Source organism: Bombina bombina, chromosome 8 (genome assembly GCF_027579735.1).
Source record: "Bombina bombina isolate aBomBom1 chromosome 8, aBomBom1.pri, whole genome shotgun sequence".
Taxonomy (NCBI): Eukaryota; Metazoa; Chordata; class Amphibia; order Anura; family Bombinatoridae; genus Bombina; species Bombina bombina.
Genome location: NC_069506.1, coordinates 26,192,394 through 26,210,648, shown reverse-complemented (window position 1 = coordinate 26,210,648; position 18,255 = coordinate 26,192,394). Strand labels below are relative to the sequence as shown.

Sequence of the window (18,255 nt, the reverse complement as noted above, 5' to 3'; positions counted from 1 at the left end):
TTATAAAACTGCTGCCATCTAGTGCTCTTGCTAATGTATAACATTGTTATAAAACTGCTGCCATCTAGTGCTCTTGCTAATGTATAACATTGTTATAAAACTGCTGCCATCTAGTGCTCTTGCTAATGTATAACATTGTTATAAAACTGCTGCCATCTAGCGCTCTTGCTAATGTATAACATTATTATAAAACTGCTGCCATCTAGTGCTCTTGCTAATGTATAACATTATTATAAAACTGCTGCCATCTAGTGCTCTTGCTAATGTATAACATTGTTATAAAACTGCTGCCATATAGTGCTCTTGCTAATGTATAACATTATTATATAACTGCTGCCATCTAGTGCTCTTGCTAATCTATAACATTATTATAAACTACTGTCATCTAGTGCTCCTGCTAATGTATAACATTGTTATAAAACTGCTGCCATATAGTGCTCTTGCTAATGTATAACATTGTTATAAAACTGCTGCCATATAGTACTGCAGGCATGTGCAGACTCCTGAACTTACCTTCCTGATTTTCAACAAAGGATAACTAGAACAAAAAGAATATCTGATTAAAGAAGTAAACTGGAAAATTGTATGTTTTATATATTTATATTTGCTGCCCATCTCATGCCCAAGAATAGAGACCAAGAATACATTTTAGAAATGTAATTAAATGTAATTAATTGAAGCAACAGAATATAAAACTACAAGTGATCAGTGCTTTAGCTTTAATCCTTACACAAACCCCAGAGACTATCGCAGACCTCACAACATTTCTTGGATAGTATCCAGGATTGAGAGGTTAGGGACTGAGTCAGGGTGACATGCAGATGAAGCTTTGGCTTTCTCCAACAGACAGAACTGGAATTGCTAAATATGCAGTTAACTCTTCTGCAGATCAATTATGTGAACGAAACACGAGTAGGAACTATGTATTGCCAAAGGAGAGTAGTGCAATAGTAAGTAATCACAGCCATATGATTCTTACTAACCTCATACCTAGCAGCTTGGGGTATCTGCGGCATACGCACATATGCTGTGAGGGCCCAAGCACCAGTACTCAGACTCGGAGAGCTGGCTGTGGTGTGTATTGCTTCTGTGAAGATGTAATGTGTGCAATACAAGTCACTGCTGACTCTCTGAGCAGGCATGGGGATTAAATACTGGTGCTTGGACCCTCACAGGATATGTGCGTATGCCACTGGGAAAAACAGTAATAACTTTTACTAGAAGCCTTTTTGATAGTGGAAGCCTATAGCAAAAATGCACTTAGAAATGCACTTGTGTACATTTCATTTTTGACCTTCCTATCCCTTTAAATACCTTCATGGATCCCACAGACATATTACACAATTCGGTAATGACCAATGAAACACAAGTATTCAGGTATGTAGCCTCTGCTCCTTAGGTTGGACAGCCTTGCTCTACATCATGACATATAATTATTGCTTGGCCTTGACTTACTACATAATATGGATTTTCCTTTTTCTTAAGATTTTAAAAATGAATTATTTTAAGGGCTGATATACAACAGGAATGCACTGGATTTTTTTTCCATAGATTTGAATGATTTATAAACCTCTAACTAGCATGAGTGCTGTGAACACAGCTGTCAGAAAACAGATACCGTCTCGGGGGATCCTTGGAACAATCTTGAATCCCCCTTCGCACTGTGCCAGGATGTACCCTCACAGCTGCATGCATCTGGGCCTCCCCCGCGTCCTGGCGCATGTGAATATCCAGCGCTTCACACAGCACACATGCAGAGGCACAGCAGAGTGCGCACACACACATCAAACTGGAAAAGACAAACCTTATTTAAAGAGACAGTGAAGTTACAACACTCATATTTTCCTATTCACTTCTATTGTGATTTTTTTTTTGGTATCCTTTGTTAAAGAGTAAGTATCTTTAGCAGTGTTGCAAAGACTGCTGACAGGTGGCTAAAAAGACACGCTGCTTGTTTAAAATGTTATCTAATCCATTTATGTTTCATTTTAAATTTACTGTCCCCTTAATTATATTATCATCTAGGTCATGCAACATTAATATATACAGATTGGTATGGAGGTTCAGACTGTGAACAATACTACACTGTTCCTGTCCGAAGCAACAACAAAGGGTGTGATATTTGGGGTTTTAAAAGCTTTGTTCTCCCTATAGACTTTCCCCTGCCAGGAACGTCAGTGGAGCTCTGCAGATACATCGTGGCCAACATCATTTTTGTTATTTTGCAAACATTTCACATAAATATGTAACAAAACACCAGTGTTTGCAACAATCGATATCAAAAGATACAATCAAGCTGCCTGTTGAAAATGTATAAGACTATGGCACTTAAAGGGACAGTCTAGTCAAATTTAAACTCTCATGAATCAGATAGGGCATGTAATTTTAAACAACTTTCCAATTTATTTTTATCACCATATTTGCTTTTTTCTCTTTGTATTCTTTGTTAAAAGCTAAACCTGGGTAGGCTCATATGCTAATTTCTAAGCCCTTAAAGGGCGCCTCTTAACTAGTGCATTTTGACCGTTTTTCCCAGCTAGACAGCGCTAGTTCATGTGTACCATATAGATAACATTGTGCTCACTCCCATGGAGTTACCTAGGAGTCAGCACTGATTGGCTAAAAGGCAAGTCCGTCAAAAGAACTGAAACAAGGGGGCAGTCTGCAGATGTTTAGATACAATGTAAGCACAGAGGTAAAACAGTATATTAATATAACAGTGCTGGTTATAAAAAAAACTGGGGAATGGGTAATAAAGGGATTATCTATTTTATTAAACAATAATAATCTGGAGTAGGCTGTCCCTTTAAATCCAAAAATATTGCTCGTCTTTTTGTCCATGAACAGAAACAATACAGTGTTGTGTTTTGCTGAGCTCTGAACTGGGCCCCTATAACAATTTGTAGATTAAGATGAAGTTACAAGGCTGGGAAGATAATGTAGAGCTCTAAAATGAGTTTTAGCACAAATGAAATAGTAGCTAGTATTAAAGGGATATACAACTTGTGCTTCAAACAGATTCCTTTCTTAGCATTGCCTCTCTAATCCACCTCATCTTCTGCTGTGTCCTTTAACCCCGTGGTTGCCAAAGACTGCTACAATACAAAGTTACACAATTCTCTGCAGCTTTGTGATGCTAGCAAATGAATTAACCCTTTAAAAGTAAGATACAGCCTTTTATCCCTGCTTCAATAGAGAATAGTAGAAGGGGGGGCAGATTGTATCAATGCTGGGCCCCGTGACACATGAGACAAAATGTAAAAAATGAAAACAGGCTCTGTATTTCGGAACTTACCCAAAACTAATTTTCTCTGGCATTCAAGGTGCGAGGTATCTGATCTGTCTGTGTAACCGGAGCCTCTCATAAACTATTTCCAACGCAAGCAGCTGCACCGTTACTTTAACTCTCCAATAAGGAGCAGATTTATTTCTGTGACATCCTTAGGCACCGGCTACTTAAGTACCCCCCTTTCTTTTCATCTTACTTATACCTAAAGTTGCCACCATTAGCGTGGCACTCACTTCTACCCACAAACAGATCTCTGCTTAAAAAGCCTTAACTCAGTGTTTAATTCACAATAAAATGTACAAAGTATAATAATAAGTAACAAATTATATTATTATATCCATTGTTTTCCTGTCATTTAAAGGGATATAAAACTGTCTGTTTCATTGTGGCATGGTCTCTACAGGAAGGCAAAAGAGCAGTTTTTCTTTTGAAGGGGGAAGGAGACAAGGAGACGTCTGCTCTAGCTGCAGTCAATTTATCGCCCATGCTCAGTAGAGGATTTTTGCTGCACAATCATGTGACAGTAGAACTTGTGTTATGTTATGTAATGTTATGTAATTGGTGCTCTCTCATATAGCTCTAAGCAGTGGCTACACTGAGAATTTACAAAGAAAAAAAGTAAGTTGTCCACCATTTTTTAAACACAATCTGTTTCTTTTTAGGTGTAATTTGATTTAACTTATTTTTTTCACTAAAGGAGCACTGTTTTATTTACCTTTAACTCTGAAAATGTTCTGATTTAACCAAAAGAGGCTGAAGTGCATCTTGCAGGACATATTGCTAAAACAATAACCCTTTATTTATATATATATATATATATATATGTTTAAGATGTAGTGCTTAAAGGGACAGTAAAGTCAAAATTTAACATATATGGATTGGATAGAGCATGGCATTTTTAACTACTTTCTAATTTACTTCTTTTATCAGTTTTGCTTAGTTCTCTTTATATCCCTTGTTAAAGAGTAACCATAGGTGAGTTCAGGAGCATGCTCGTGTCTTTAGCCATCTAGCATCTCTGTTTGCAACAATGTTTATAGCAATATTATACATAGTTACAAACACTGCTGCCATATATTGCTACAGACACTCTATGACAGCAGAGTTTGTAACTATGTATAACATTGTTTTAAGCATGATTTTTTGCAAACACTTGCCTGATGGCTAAGGACACGTGCACGCTTCTGAGCTCACGTAAGATAACTCTTTAACAAAGGATACCAGGAGAACTAAGAATTGATAATAGAAGTACATTGGAAAGTTGTTTAAAATTGCATTCTCTATCTGAATCAAGAAAGTTTAATTTTGACTTTACTGTCCCTTTAATTGTTATTGATGTAACTTGATTAATTAGGCAGCGGATCCAGTGAGTCTAATAACAAAAAAATCAATAAATAATCCAGTCTCGTATATAATACGATTACACAAGATGCATTAGTTTTAAAAATAATCTGAATTTTTATTTTTAAGTCTCCCAACAAAAAGTTAAAATGATTATGATTTTTTTAACATTAATTGGAGAAAATGTTCCCATTAAAAAAAAAAAACGATATAAAAATCCTCTCCAGGGAATCTGTGTTCATGCAGGTTGATAAATACTTGCTCAATAGAGAAGTACAGAAAAGCTAAACACTCAGCAGCGGCTGGGGCTCTCAAGCACACAGAAACAGTGTGTGATTCATGTGGGTACCACAGACACTCACAAACCACTTCGTGCACTGCAGACGAGTGCACTAAAAAAGGGCCACTGTGTGAAGCATAAGCAGTAGCCCCAGATCATGCAGAGGCGCACGTCTGTGTATTATTAGCTCGAGCACACAGTCAAGGGTTCCATCTTCTGGGTTTATATTAAGTAAAAATAATTCAGGGAAATGCTGTGAACGTGCAGCACGTTAGGCAGAGCAAAAGGGGGGGGGGGGGGAATAAGCTAAAATGCAGCCAGTAGACTTTCTCTGAAACCACAATTAGTAAAGACATTGCTTAACCCTTGCCTGCCAAAAGGGCTGTACTACATATATATGAAGCTGCAATTAGTAATGTAGCCGCTTCACTAACAGTGAGGACTGCATTGCACATTTGCAACCACAAATAGTAATAGCATCTCTTAACCCCTCAGCTGCCACAGGAGGCTGCAGAGCAGTGTTACACCATACATGTGCAACTGTAATTAGAAAAAAGGTATCTCTTAACCCCGTATCTACCAAAGAAGACTATTAAGCAATGCAGCACCGCATACATGAAACCACTATAAGTAAATAGAATTTCTCAACCCCTTAACTGACAGGCAAAGCATATAGATGTGCAACCTCAATTAGTAACGGCATGTATTAACCCCTTGGCTACCAAAAAATTGTTATAATTAATTAATATGCCACACACGTGCATTCCATGTCTTATGCCATTAGCTGCCAAAGTTAGTAAAAACGCGTAATCATTTTGTCTATGTAATGCATTGTAGTACTCTCTGGCAATCAATCAGTTAACACAGATTTAAAAGCAACATGGCTTCTAAATCTCATAAACTAAAAAGTAAATGCTGTAAGACAGGCTATACAACGGATTTCTTGGTTTAGCTGTTATGCTGAACATAGGCCTAGTCATGACTAGTAGCATTATTTATTTGTTATCTATAAGGAATGATAGGTTCTGGATGAAAATTGCATTGCGTTTAATCACTGCTATTGTATATATATATATATATAAAATAACGCAACAGAATGGCTCATATAAATGTGCACAGTTCCTTGCAATTAAATGCAAATTGTGGTACACTGGTTCTAAGCACAGGAATAGATCAAATAAATTATAGGTGTTGTCTGCTTTGTGTGCATCACTGTGTGTATGTGTGTCAGAGTATATATATATACACTCACCGGCCACTTTATTAGGTACACCTTTTCAATTACTTGGTAACACAAATTGCTAATCAGCCAATCACATGGAAGCAACTCAATGCATTTAGGCATCTAGACGTGGTGAAGACAACTTGCTGAAGTTCAAACCGAGCATCAGAATGGGGAAGAAAGGGGATTTAAGTGACTTTAAATGTGGCATGGGTTTTCACGCACAACCATCTCTAGGGTTTACAGAGAATGGTCCGAAAAAGAGAAATTATCCAGTGAGCGGCAGTTGTGTGTACAAAAATGTCTTGTTGATGTCAGAGAGGAGAATGGGCAGACTGGTTCGAGATGATAGAAAGGCAACAGTAATGTGGGGGATATTTTCTTGGCACACACTGGGCCCCTTAGTACCAATTGAGCATCATTTAAATGCCACGGCCTACCTGAGTATTGTTGCTGACCATGTCCATCCCTTTATGACTACAGTGTACTCATCTTCTGATGGCTACTTCCAGCAGGATAATGCACCATGTCACAAAGCTCAAATCATCTCAAACTGGTTTCTTGAACATCACAATGAGTTCACTGTACACCAATGGCCTCCACAGTCACCTGATCTCAATCCAATAGAGCATCTTTGGGATGTGGTGGAACAGGGATTCGCATCATGATGTGCAGCCGACAAATCTGCAGCAACTGCGTGAAGCTATAATGTCAATATGGACCAACATCTCTCAGGAATGTTTCCAACGCCTTGTTGAATCTATGCCACAAATAATGAAGGCAGTTCTGAAGGCAAAAGTGGGCCCAACCCAGTACTAGCAAGGTGTACCTAATATAGTGGCCGGTGAGTGTATGTGTGTGTGTGCATTTCAGAATTTATATGTTTGTGTGTATGTATGTTTTTATGTGTATATATGTGGAAATGTCTATGTGTGTGTATGCATGCATCGCTGGGTATGCGTGTACGTGTGTCTATGTGTGTATATGTGTTTGTGTGGGTATGTGTGTTTGTGTGGGTATGTGTGTGTATGCATGCATCACTGGTTATGTGTGTACATGTGTCTATGTGTGTATATGTGTTTGTGTGGGTATGTGTGTGTATGTTTTAATATGTATTATGTGTGTGTGAGTGCATGTGTATGTATGTTTGTGTATATGCTCCCATGTGTGTATGTATGTTTTTATGTGTATATATGTGGAAATGTCTATGTGTGTGTATGCATGCATCACTGGTTATGTGTGTACATGTGTCTATGTGTGTATATGTGTTTGTGTGGGTATGTGTGTTTGTGTGGGTATGTGTGTGTATGCATGCATCACTGGTTATGTGTGTACGTGTGTCTATGTGTGTATATGTGTTTGTGTGGGTATGTGTGTTTGTCTGGGTATGTGTGTGTATGCATGCATCACTGGTTATGTGTGTACATGTGTCTATATGTGTATATGTGTTTGTGTGGGTATGTGTGTGTATGTTTTAATATGTATTATGTGTGTGTGAGTGCATGTGTATGTATGTTTGTGTATATGCTCCCATGTGTGTATGTATGTTTTTATGTGTATATATGTGGAAATGTCTATGTGTGTGTATGCATGCATCACTGGTTATGTGTGTACATGTGTCTATGTGTGTATATGTGTTTGTGTGGGTATGTGTGTTTGTGTGGGTATGTGTGTGTATGCATGCATCACTGGTTATGTGTGTACGTGTGTCTATGTGTGTATATGTGTTTGTGTGGGTATGTGTGTTTGTGTGGGTATGTGTGGGTATGCATGCATCACTGGTTATGTGTGTACATGTGTCTATGTGTATATGTGTTTGTGTGGGTATGTATGTTTGTGTGGGTATGTGTGTTTGTGTGGGTATGTGTGTTTGTGTGGGTATGTGTGTTTGTGTGGGTATGTGTGTGTATGCATGCATCACTGGTTATGTGTGTACATGTGTCTATGTGTATATGTGTTTGTGTGTGTATGTTTTAATATGTATTATGTGTGTGTGAGTGCATGTGTATGTATGTTTGTGTATATGCTCCCATGTGTGTATGTTATGTGTCTGTATTTCTTTGTATACGTATAAGTGTGTTTATGTGTGTGTGATTGCATATGTATATGTTTGTGTATGTGCACATATGTGTGTGTGGGTATGTTTTTCTTTGAATATGTATACGTATACCTATTTATGTGTGTGTGTGTGTGTGTGTGTGTGTGTCTGTGTGTGTGCACGTGTATGTACAAGAGTGCATATGTATATGTTTGTGTATGTGCACATGTGTGTGTGTGGGGGGGTATGTTTTTCTTTTAATATGTATAAGTAAACATATGTATGTGTGTGTGCACGTGTATGTACAAGAGTACAAATGTATATGTTTGTGTTTGTGCACATGTGTGCGTGTGTGTGTGGGGGGGGTGGTATGTTTTTCTTTTAATATGTATAAGTAAACGTATTTATGTGTGTGTGTGTGCACGTGTATGTACAAGAGTGCATATGTATATGCGCATGCATGTGTCTCTGTGACACACATATATTTGTGAGGAAGGTGAGTATCAATAACCTTCGGGGCTGCATAGTGAGTGAGTTAATGCACCACACAACTAGCGTGCTTGTGTCAAGCCATTCTCACACATAACAACATGATTATATGTAAATCCTTTCCCACACCACAAACAATAACTTACTTATTAGTGGTTCTTGGTCCTGTTCAGAGACACTGATACTCGCAAGCTGAGGAACTATCTGGGCGATAACAAAACCTAATGTGATGATGGCAAATGCACGCAATCAAGGGTTAGACGGATAAGGGTAAGCACAGGAGGCAGACGGACAGATTAAGAGGTGCACAGGGAAGGTGGCACAGTCAGGGTATGAGAAGGGGGCAAGTTGGTTAAAACATAAAGGAACATGACAGAAAAAAGCAGCACAGGGAGAGAAAAAGAGAGAAAGAAACAAAATGATTAAAGACAGGAAATTAAGAAAGCAGATTACAGTAAAGCTGTGTTATGCACTAAAGGGCCACTAATAATTTGCTTTTTTGGTTGTCTCAAGTTCCCTAGAGAGGCTGGAAAGCAAATTCTGCAACCAAGGTTTTCTTCCAATTGCCTAAACCATCTATGTGATTGCTTAGAGCAGTGGAAACCCTCATTCACAGTCACAATTAAGAGACTTAAATGTTATTTCATAGCTGAATGCTATTAGTTTTATTCTTTTTTTTTTTAACTGACAAATGATGAGGGTACCATTCACTCTATGCATATCTAAAGGGCAGAGGAAATAGTTTTGTAGGCTTTTCTCTAATTAGATGGTGCAAGCTGATGATATCTGACAGGCCCACATCTACTTGTACATACTGGTAAATGTAGACTTCTCTAGTTTTTCCCCAAGCCTGTGTCTTACTGATAAAATTACATTGACAGGACAGGAAGAGCGTGGTTTAGAAATAACTTGTACATGGAACAGTTTAATAACTGCCTATAAAGGAGAAAAGGGTCTATATGAGCCCCAAGGCAGAACATGCAGTGATCTGAGATGTCATTGCAGAAAATGCAACATATCTGCAGAAAGAATGTGACACATGAGGGAACAGTTACCACTGTCGCTTTGTAGTGCTGCTCCACAACAGGCTGTTCTCTTTAAACAGTGCTTTACTCTGGTTGCATTGTATACATTTTCCTTAACACAGTGCAGCCACAGCAAATACAGGGTAGCACTGCAAAGCAGCAGCTCATTGATTGATGACTGCCTCTTTTTACCTGCTGCAATATAATATATACAACTTTAAAAATTGCTTTATTCTCCAGATAATCAGAATATTACAATTGAGCTGGTGCTTTAGTATAACTGCCTAAAATTGTATTTAATTTAAAAATGACCTGCAGAATTTTTTTTTTTTCTTTCAGAAAGCAGAAGTATACATTGTTGTATTCAAAAAATCATTAAGCAGAGGCTTGTACTTTATAGAAATCATTGCAATATGTATTATTCATCATTTTAAAATGATTTTACCTTTTATTTCTTTTTTTAAATGTAATTTGTGCAGTGTCCATTACTTCCTATCACAGCCCTACAAGGAGACTGTGGCATCTACAGGAAGGCTTATCTAGCTAGATGGTATACAACTTCTAGAGTAACATGGGCTGGTTTAGTATTAAGTGAATACTAGATAAACAGGGAGTTAGATTTGCTCATGCTCAGAAGAGGCAGGAATGCAACCTGTTGCCAAGATGTCTGCTCCCTTATCTAGCTGCAGGCAGTGGCTACACTGGGGATTTCTAAGTTTCTAAGTTTTTGCTGTTTTTACACAATCGGTTTCTTTTTATCTTTACTTTGATTTAACATATTTGTTTTCCTAAAGGTCAGGAGCAGTGTTTAATAACCCTTTAAGAAGCATTTTTGTAGCAATTGATATGATCTACACATCACAGTCATAAAGATACAGAGATCTAAGTGTTATAGTTTGCTCTTTCTGATAATACTAACAGGGGATGTGAGATGGGGTAGATATTTGACAAGGCACTTGCATTGGAACAACCCCTACTGGTTACTGACATGACAAGAGCGGCTTAAATAAAGTGTTATCAATGTACCAAAACATTCTGAAGCAAATTGCATAATAGAATACAACAACTGCCTCTCACTGTGCAGTTCTTGTACTGTATCTTTGATCTGATTTTGACCCCTGTAATATGGGCGGCTCTTTGAACCTACAGCCCCTGGCTTTGTGCCAACAACTGAATAAACAGCTCAGACTCGGGGCTCTCCTTTAGTACAGACTAATCCTAAACTGGCTGGTTTAATCAGTTACTTTAGCCATCTGTTTCAAACAGGCCAAATCCATGGGACACAACAAGCAATGACCCCATGCAGAACTGGTAGACAACTGGGGTGAACTCATATACCCCTGTCACATGACTTAACTCTGCTCCACAAAACAGAGTTACCAGAGAAATGATGTGCTTGGTTATACAACCTGTAAATCTCACAGTAGGAGAACTTGCAGAAGCGTATTCATACACTAGGGAAGCGGTTTTACTTACCTGCATCCTACTAAAATTAAAGTAAAACCTCATCAGTTAACTAGTCATTTTATAATTAAAGGGACATAAGCGTGCAAAAGGAAAAATGCTCTAATGTGTTAGCACATATTATTATTGCACTTTTGCTTGTTAAACACATAGTTAAATTCAGTTCCAGAGCAGCAATGCACTACTGGGACCTACGTGAAAAGATCTGGTGAGCCAATGACGAGAGGCATATGTGTGCAGCCACCAATTACCAGCTTGCTCCCAGTAGTGATTTCAGGTTGCACGTGCAAAATCAGAGCAAAGAGCCTAGATCAGAACCAAAACGGGTTTTCAAGTCAGGGCTGTTGACAAACCAGGAGTTTATCTCCTCACATCATTTTTTTTGTTGCTGTGGCAACACCATTCAATTTGTTGCCATAGTGCCGCCTCACAAAATAAAAGTTTAGGGGTTCATGTCCCTTTAATGTTCTTTATTTACAGTTTATATCATTATATGTCCTGTATATACTCTCAAGTAATCTTCCATATAACAATACATATTTATCAGTGGTTTGCAGCTAATCGGAGATCAGTGCTAAGACTATAAATATATTTATGTCAAAATGATCCGGAAAATAACAGCAAGATTATTTGTTGTGCACAACTGGCCCTTTGAAAGTCCCTAAGTGCTCATTCCGCAGTGAGAGCTCGCACTTTACGCCACAATTCGCACCAGAGATACAGATGTGAGGATACAATCTGGTTGCACAGATGTAGAGAAACTGAGACTGAACGCCAGCAAATTCCTTCCAAAGTGGAGGAGAGCCCGGGGGAGGAAAAATATGGAGAGCGTTTATATGGGAAACAAAACGAGGGCGACATGTTATGCACAAACAAAAATCAGACTCCCAATAAGGAGAATAAACAAGCTTATCAGTTACAATAAAGACAATAATGATAACTATCCAATGACAACAATCACATTAATGAAAAACAAACTGAGCACAAACTAACAGCTGACATTAGCCAAAATTACTAGTGAGATTACAGCTGATTTAGTGCAAATCCAATTATTTCATCTGAAGACAGTATAGATACTTATAGACTAGACTAGATGGTGTTTGTTTTTAATAGGCATACAGCATTTGTAGTTCTAGCTAGATTGGTCAGTGTGTATAAAATATGGAACAAATTATATATATACACAGTATATATATAGGGGCATATGTATCAAACTCCGTATGGCTGCAGGCTCGCCAGAAACAGCAGTTATGAAGCAGCGGTCACAAAGACCGCTGCTCCATAACCTGTCCGCCTGCTCTGAGCAGGCGGACAGACATCGCCGGAAATCAACCCGATCGAGTACGATGGGGTTGATTGACACCCCCTGCTGGCGGCCCATTGGCCACGAGTCTGCAGGGGGCGGCGTTGCACCAGCAGCTCTTGTGAGCTGCTGGTGCAATGCTGAATACGGCAAACGTATTGCTCGCCGTATTCAGCGAGGTCTGAGTGCGAGTGCGGATCAGGTCCGCCAGACCTTGATAAATAGGGGCCATAGGCCTCTAGTTATCAAGCTCCGTACGTACCTGCCATCGCCGGCCCCAATACGCCCGCCTAAGCTCGCCTCACATCGCCGCCGCGGACCTGAATACGTTCGCCAAAGTTATCAAAAAAGCTGTCAAAAAGTCGCACACCAAGTACGGGGCGATGAGCAGCGGACTGTGATAGTTATCACTCATCCGATCTCACTGCTCTTCGGCTTTTTTACAGCTTTATTGATAAGCTGTCACTAAGCACCCACACTAACTATACTGTTCTACCCCCTATACCGGCGCCCCCCGCAACTAAATAAAGTTATTAACCCCTAAACCGCCGCTACTAGACCCCGCCGCAACAATAATAAATGTATTAACCCCTAAACCGCCGCTCCCGAACCCCGCCGCCACCTACATAATACCTATTAACCCCTATCCTGCCCCCCCTATACCGCCGCCACCTATAATAAAGTTATTAACCCCTATCCTGTGGATCCCGGACAAGTCTAACACTAACCCTAACACCCCCCTAACTTAAATATTAATTAAATAAATCTAATTAAATATTACTCTTATTAAATTAGTTATTCCTATTTAAAACTAAATACTTACCTATAAAATAAACCCTAATATAGCTACAATATTACTTATAATTATATTGTAGCTATTTTAGGATTTATATTTATTTTATAGGCAAATTTAAATTTATTTTAACTATGTACAATAGCTATTAAATAGTTAATAATAATAATAATAGGATTTATATTTATTTTACAGGTAACTTTGTATTTATTTTAACTAGGTAATATAGTTATTAAATAGTTATTAACTATTTAATAACTACCTAGCTAAAAGAAATACAAATTTACCTGTAAAATAAATCCTAACCTAAGTTACAATTAAACCTAACACTACACTATCATTAAATAAATTAAATTAATTAACTATAAATACCTACAATTAAATACAATTAAATAAACTAACTAAAGTACAAAAAATAAAAAAAACTAAGTTACAAAAAATAAAAAAATATTACAAGATTTTTAAGCTAATTACACCTAATCTAAGCCCCCTAATAAAATAACAAAGCCCCCCAAAATAAAAAAATGCCCTACCCTATTCTAAATTACAAAAGTTAACAGCTCTATTACCAGCCCTTAAAAGGGCCTTTTGCGGGGCATGCCCCAAAGTAATCAGCTCTTTTGCATGTAAAAAAAATACAACCCCCCCAACATTAAAACCCACCACCCACATACCCCTACTCTAACCCACCCAAACCCCCCTTAAATAAACCTAAAACTAACCCCCTGAAGATCTCCCTACCTTGAGTTGTCTTCAGCCAGCCGACCACCGATGGAACAGAAGAGGACATCCGCAGCGGCCAAAGTCATCATCCAAGGGGCGCTGAAGAGGTCTTCCATCCGATAGAAGTCTTCATCCATGCAGCGTCTTCAATCTTCATCCATCCGGAGCGGAGCGGAGCCTTCTTCAAACGAGCCGACGCGGAGCCATCCTCTTCCAACGACGCTTACCTGACGAATGGATATTCCTTTAAGTGACGTCATCCAAGATGGCGTCCCTCGAATTCCGATTGGCTGATAGGATTCTATCAGCCAATCGGAATTAAGGTAGGAAAAATCTGATTGGCTGATCAGAACAGCCAATAGAATGCGAGCTCAATCTGATTGGCTGATTGGATCAGCCAATCGGATTGAACTTGAATCTGATTGGCTGATTGCATCAGCCAATCAGATTTTTCCTACCTTAATTCCGATTGGCTGATAGAATCCTATCAGCCAATCGGAATTTGAGGGACGCCATCTTGGATGACGTCACTTAAAGGAATATCCATTAGTCGGATAGGCGTCTTTGGAAGAGGATGGCTCCGCATTGGCTCGTTTGAAGAAAGCTCCGCTCCGGATGGATGAAGATTGAAGACGCCGCATGGATGAAGACTTCTATCGGATGGAAGACCTCTTCAGCGCCCCTTGGATGATGACTTCGGCCGCTGCGGATGTCCTCTTCTGTTCCATCGGTGGTCGGCTGGCTGTAGACGACTCAAGGTAGGGAGATCTTCAGGGGGGTAGTGTTAGGTTTTTTTTAAGGGGGGTTTGGGTGGGTTAGAGTAGGGGTATGTGGGTGGTGGGTTTTAATGTTGGGGGGCGCTGTATTTTACTTTTACATGCAAAAGAACTGATTACTTTGGCCCTTTTAAGGGACGGTAATAGAGCTGTTAACTTTTGTAATTTAGAATAGGGTAGGGCATTTGTTTTATTTTGGGGGGCTTTGTTATTTTATTAGGGGGCTTAGATTAGGTGTAATTAGCTTAAAAATCTTGTAATATTTTTTTATTTTTTGTAACTTAGTTTTTTTTATTTCTTGTAATTTAGTTTTTTTTTTGTACTTTAGTTAGTTTATTTAATTGTATTTAATTGTAGGTATTTGTTGTTAATTAATTTAATTCATTTAATGATAGTGTAGTGTTAGGTTTAATTGTAACTTAGGTTAGGATTTATTTTACAGGTAAATTTGTATTTCTTTTAGCTAGGTAGTTATTAAATAGTTAATAACTATTTAATAACTATTCTACCTAGTTAAAATAAATACAAAGTTACCTGTAAAATAAATATAAATCCTAAAATAGCTAAAATGTAATTATTAATTACATTGTAGCTATATTAGGGTTTATTTTAAAGGTAAGTATTTAGTTTTAAATAGGATTAATTTAGTTAATAAGAATAATATTTATTTAATTAATATTTAAGTTAGGGGGGGTGTTATGGTTAGGGTTAGACTTAGGTTTAGGGGTTAATAAGTTTATTATAGTGGCGGCGGTGTAGGGGGGGCAGGATAGGGGTTAATAAATTTATTTATAGGTTGCGGCGGTGTAGGGGGGGCAGGATAGGGGTTAATAGGTATTATGTAGGTGGCGGCGGGGTCCGGCAGTTTAAGGGTTAATAAGTTTATTAGAGTGGCGGTAGGCTCCGGGAGCGGCAGTTTAGGGGTTTATAAGTTTATTACAGTGGCGGTGGGCTCCGGGACCGGCGGTTTAGGGGTTTACATGTTTAATATAGGTGGCGGCGGTGTAGGGGGGCAGATTAGGGGTGTTTAGACTCGGGCTACATGTTAGGGTGTTAGGTGCAGACATCTCCCATAGGAATCAATGGGATGTCGGGCAGCAGCGAACATGAAATTTCGCTATGGTCAGACTCCCATTGATTCCTATGGGATCCACCACCTCCAGGGCGGGGGATTGAAAACCAGGTACGCTGGGCCGGAAAAGTGCCGAGCGTACCTGCTAGTTTTTTGATAACTCCCAAAAGTAGTCAGATTGTGCCGAACTTACGTTCGGAACATCTGGAGTGACGTAAGAATCGATCTGTGTCGGACTGAGTCTGGCGGATCGTTGCTTACGTCACTATATTCTACTTTTGCCGGGCTGTAGTGCTTGATAACTTAGGCGAATCAGCCTCGCCACAAATACGCTGCGGAATTCCAGCGTAATTGAGGTTGACGGCTTGATAACTAGAGGCCCTGGTCTCATCAGTACTGAGCATGAGAGCTGTTTATCCTGCTATGCAGGTTCTAAATGTGAACAAGATACACATACATATAGTGCCAGATTACGAGTAGAGTACAAAATTGCTCTTTGACAAGCGTGAAATTTGTGCTCCACTCGTAATACCAGCGCACGCAAATGGGAGCCTCGCTCTGATGCTGTCATACACGGCACAGAAACTAGTGCTGTGAAGGGGGTAGGCCACGTAGCCATGGGCAGCAAATGTAAAATATATATATATGTTACGGGTAAAGTAAGAAATCCAGGTAATCCTAGGATTACCTGGGTAAAACAGACATTAGCCAAGCGGCTGTGGGTAAAGCCCGATATAATGTAATTCCCCATCTACAATATTTCTTTTACCTCCGTCTGGGGGGTTCAAGGAAGGCGCTCCGCCGATCCTCTGGCATCCACCCCAAGTGAACCTTGGGGACTGAGGCCCCCCTTGAACCCCCCAGACGGAGGCAAAAAAGATAGTCAAGATGGGGGAATTACAGTGCATGCTATATATGTTTGATGCAGTAACTCCGCACTCTGAGGGGATGTATGATCTTAAATCGGGCTTTACCCACAGCAGCTTGGGTAATGTCAGTTTTACCCGGGTAAACACCCAATATCTGACTATATACACATATTAACACATAAATACCCAATATATGACTATATACACATATTAACACATAAATACCCAATATCTGACTATATACACATATTAACACATAAATACCCAATATATGACTATATACACATATTAACACATAAATACCCAATATATGACTATATACACATATTAACACATAAATACCCAATATATGACTATATACACATATTAACACATAAATACCCAATATCTGACTATATACACATATTAACACATAAATACTCAATATCTGACTATATACACATATTAACACATAAATACCCAATATCTGACTATATACACATATTAACACATAAATACCCAATATATGACTATATACACATATTAACACATAAATACCCAATATCTGACTATATACACATATTAACACATAATATCTGACTATATACACATATTAACACATAATATCTGACTATATACACATATTAATACATAAATACCCAATATCTGACTATATACACATATTAATACATAAATACCCAATATCTGACTATATACACATATTAACACATAAATACCCAATATATGACTATATACACATATTAACACATAAAAACCCAATATCTGACTATATACACATATTAACACATAATATCTGACTATATACACATATTAATACATAAATACCCAATATCTGACTATATACACATATTAATACATAAATACCCAATATCTGACTATATACACATATTAACACATAAATACCCAATATCTGACTATATACACATATTAACACATAAATACCCAATATATGACTATATACACATATTAATACATAAATACCCAATATCTGACTATATACACATATTAATACATAAATACCCAATATATGACTATATACACATATTAACACATAAATACCCAATATATGACAATATACACATATTAATACATAAATACCCAATATCTGACTACATACACATATTAACACATAAATACCCAATATCTAACTATATACACATATTAATACATAAATACTCAATATCTGACTATATACACATATTAACACATAAATACCCAATATCTGACTATATACACATATTAACACATAAATACCCAATATCTAACTATATACACATATTAATACATAAATACCCAATATCTGACTAAATACACATATTAATACATAAATACCCAATATCTGACTAAATACACATATTAATACACAAATACCCAATATCTAACTATATACACATATTAACACATAAATACCCAATATCTGGCTATATACACATATTAACACATAAATACCCAATATCTGACTATATACACATATTAATACATAAATACCCAATATCTGACTATATACACATATTAACACATAAATACCCAATATCTGACTATATACACATATTAACACATAAATACTCAAT

General features: G+C 38.0%; 1 protein-coding gene across 12 annotated transcripts in view; it reads right to left on the bottom strand.

Annotated features, from left to right (window-relative positions):
- HSPG2 (heparan sulfate proteoglycan 2) overlaps nt 1–18,255 on the bottom strand; it is a 290,248-nt gene that overhangs the window by 152,448 nt on the left and 119,545 nt on the right. For 11 of the 12 annotated variants that reach the window (XM_053690214.1, XM_053690218.1, XM_053690216.1 and 8 more), the window contains exon 4: nt 8,806–8,880. The exons of the other annotated variant lie outside the window; for it this stretch is intronic. In XM_053690214.1, the coding sequence (XP_053546189.1) occupies nt 8,806–8,880 (75 nt within the window). The remainder of the gene's footprint in view (nt 1–8,805; nt 8,881–18,255) is intronic. 12 annotated transcript variants of the gene reach the window in all.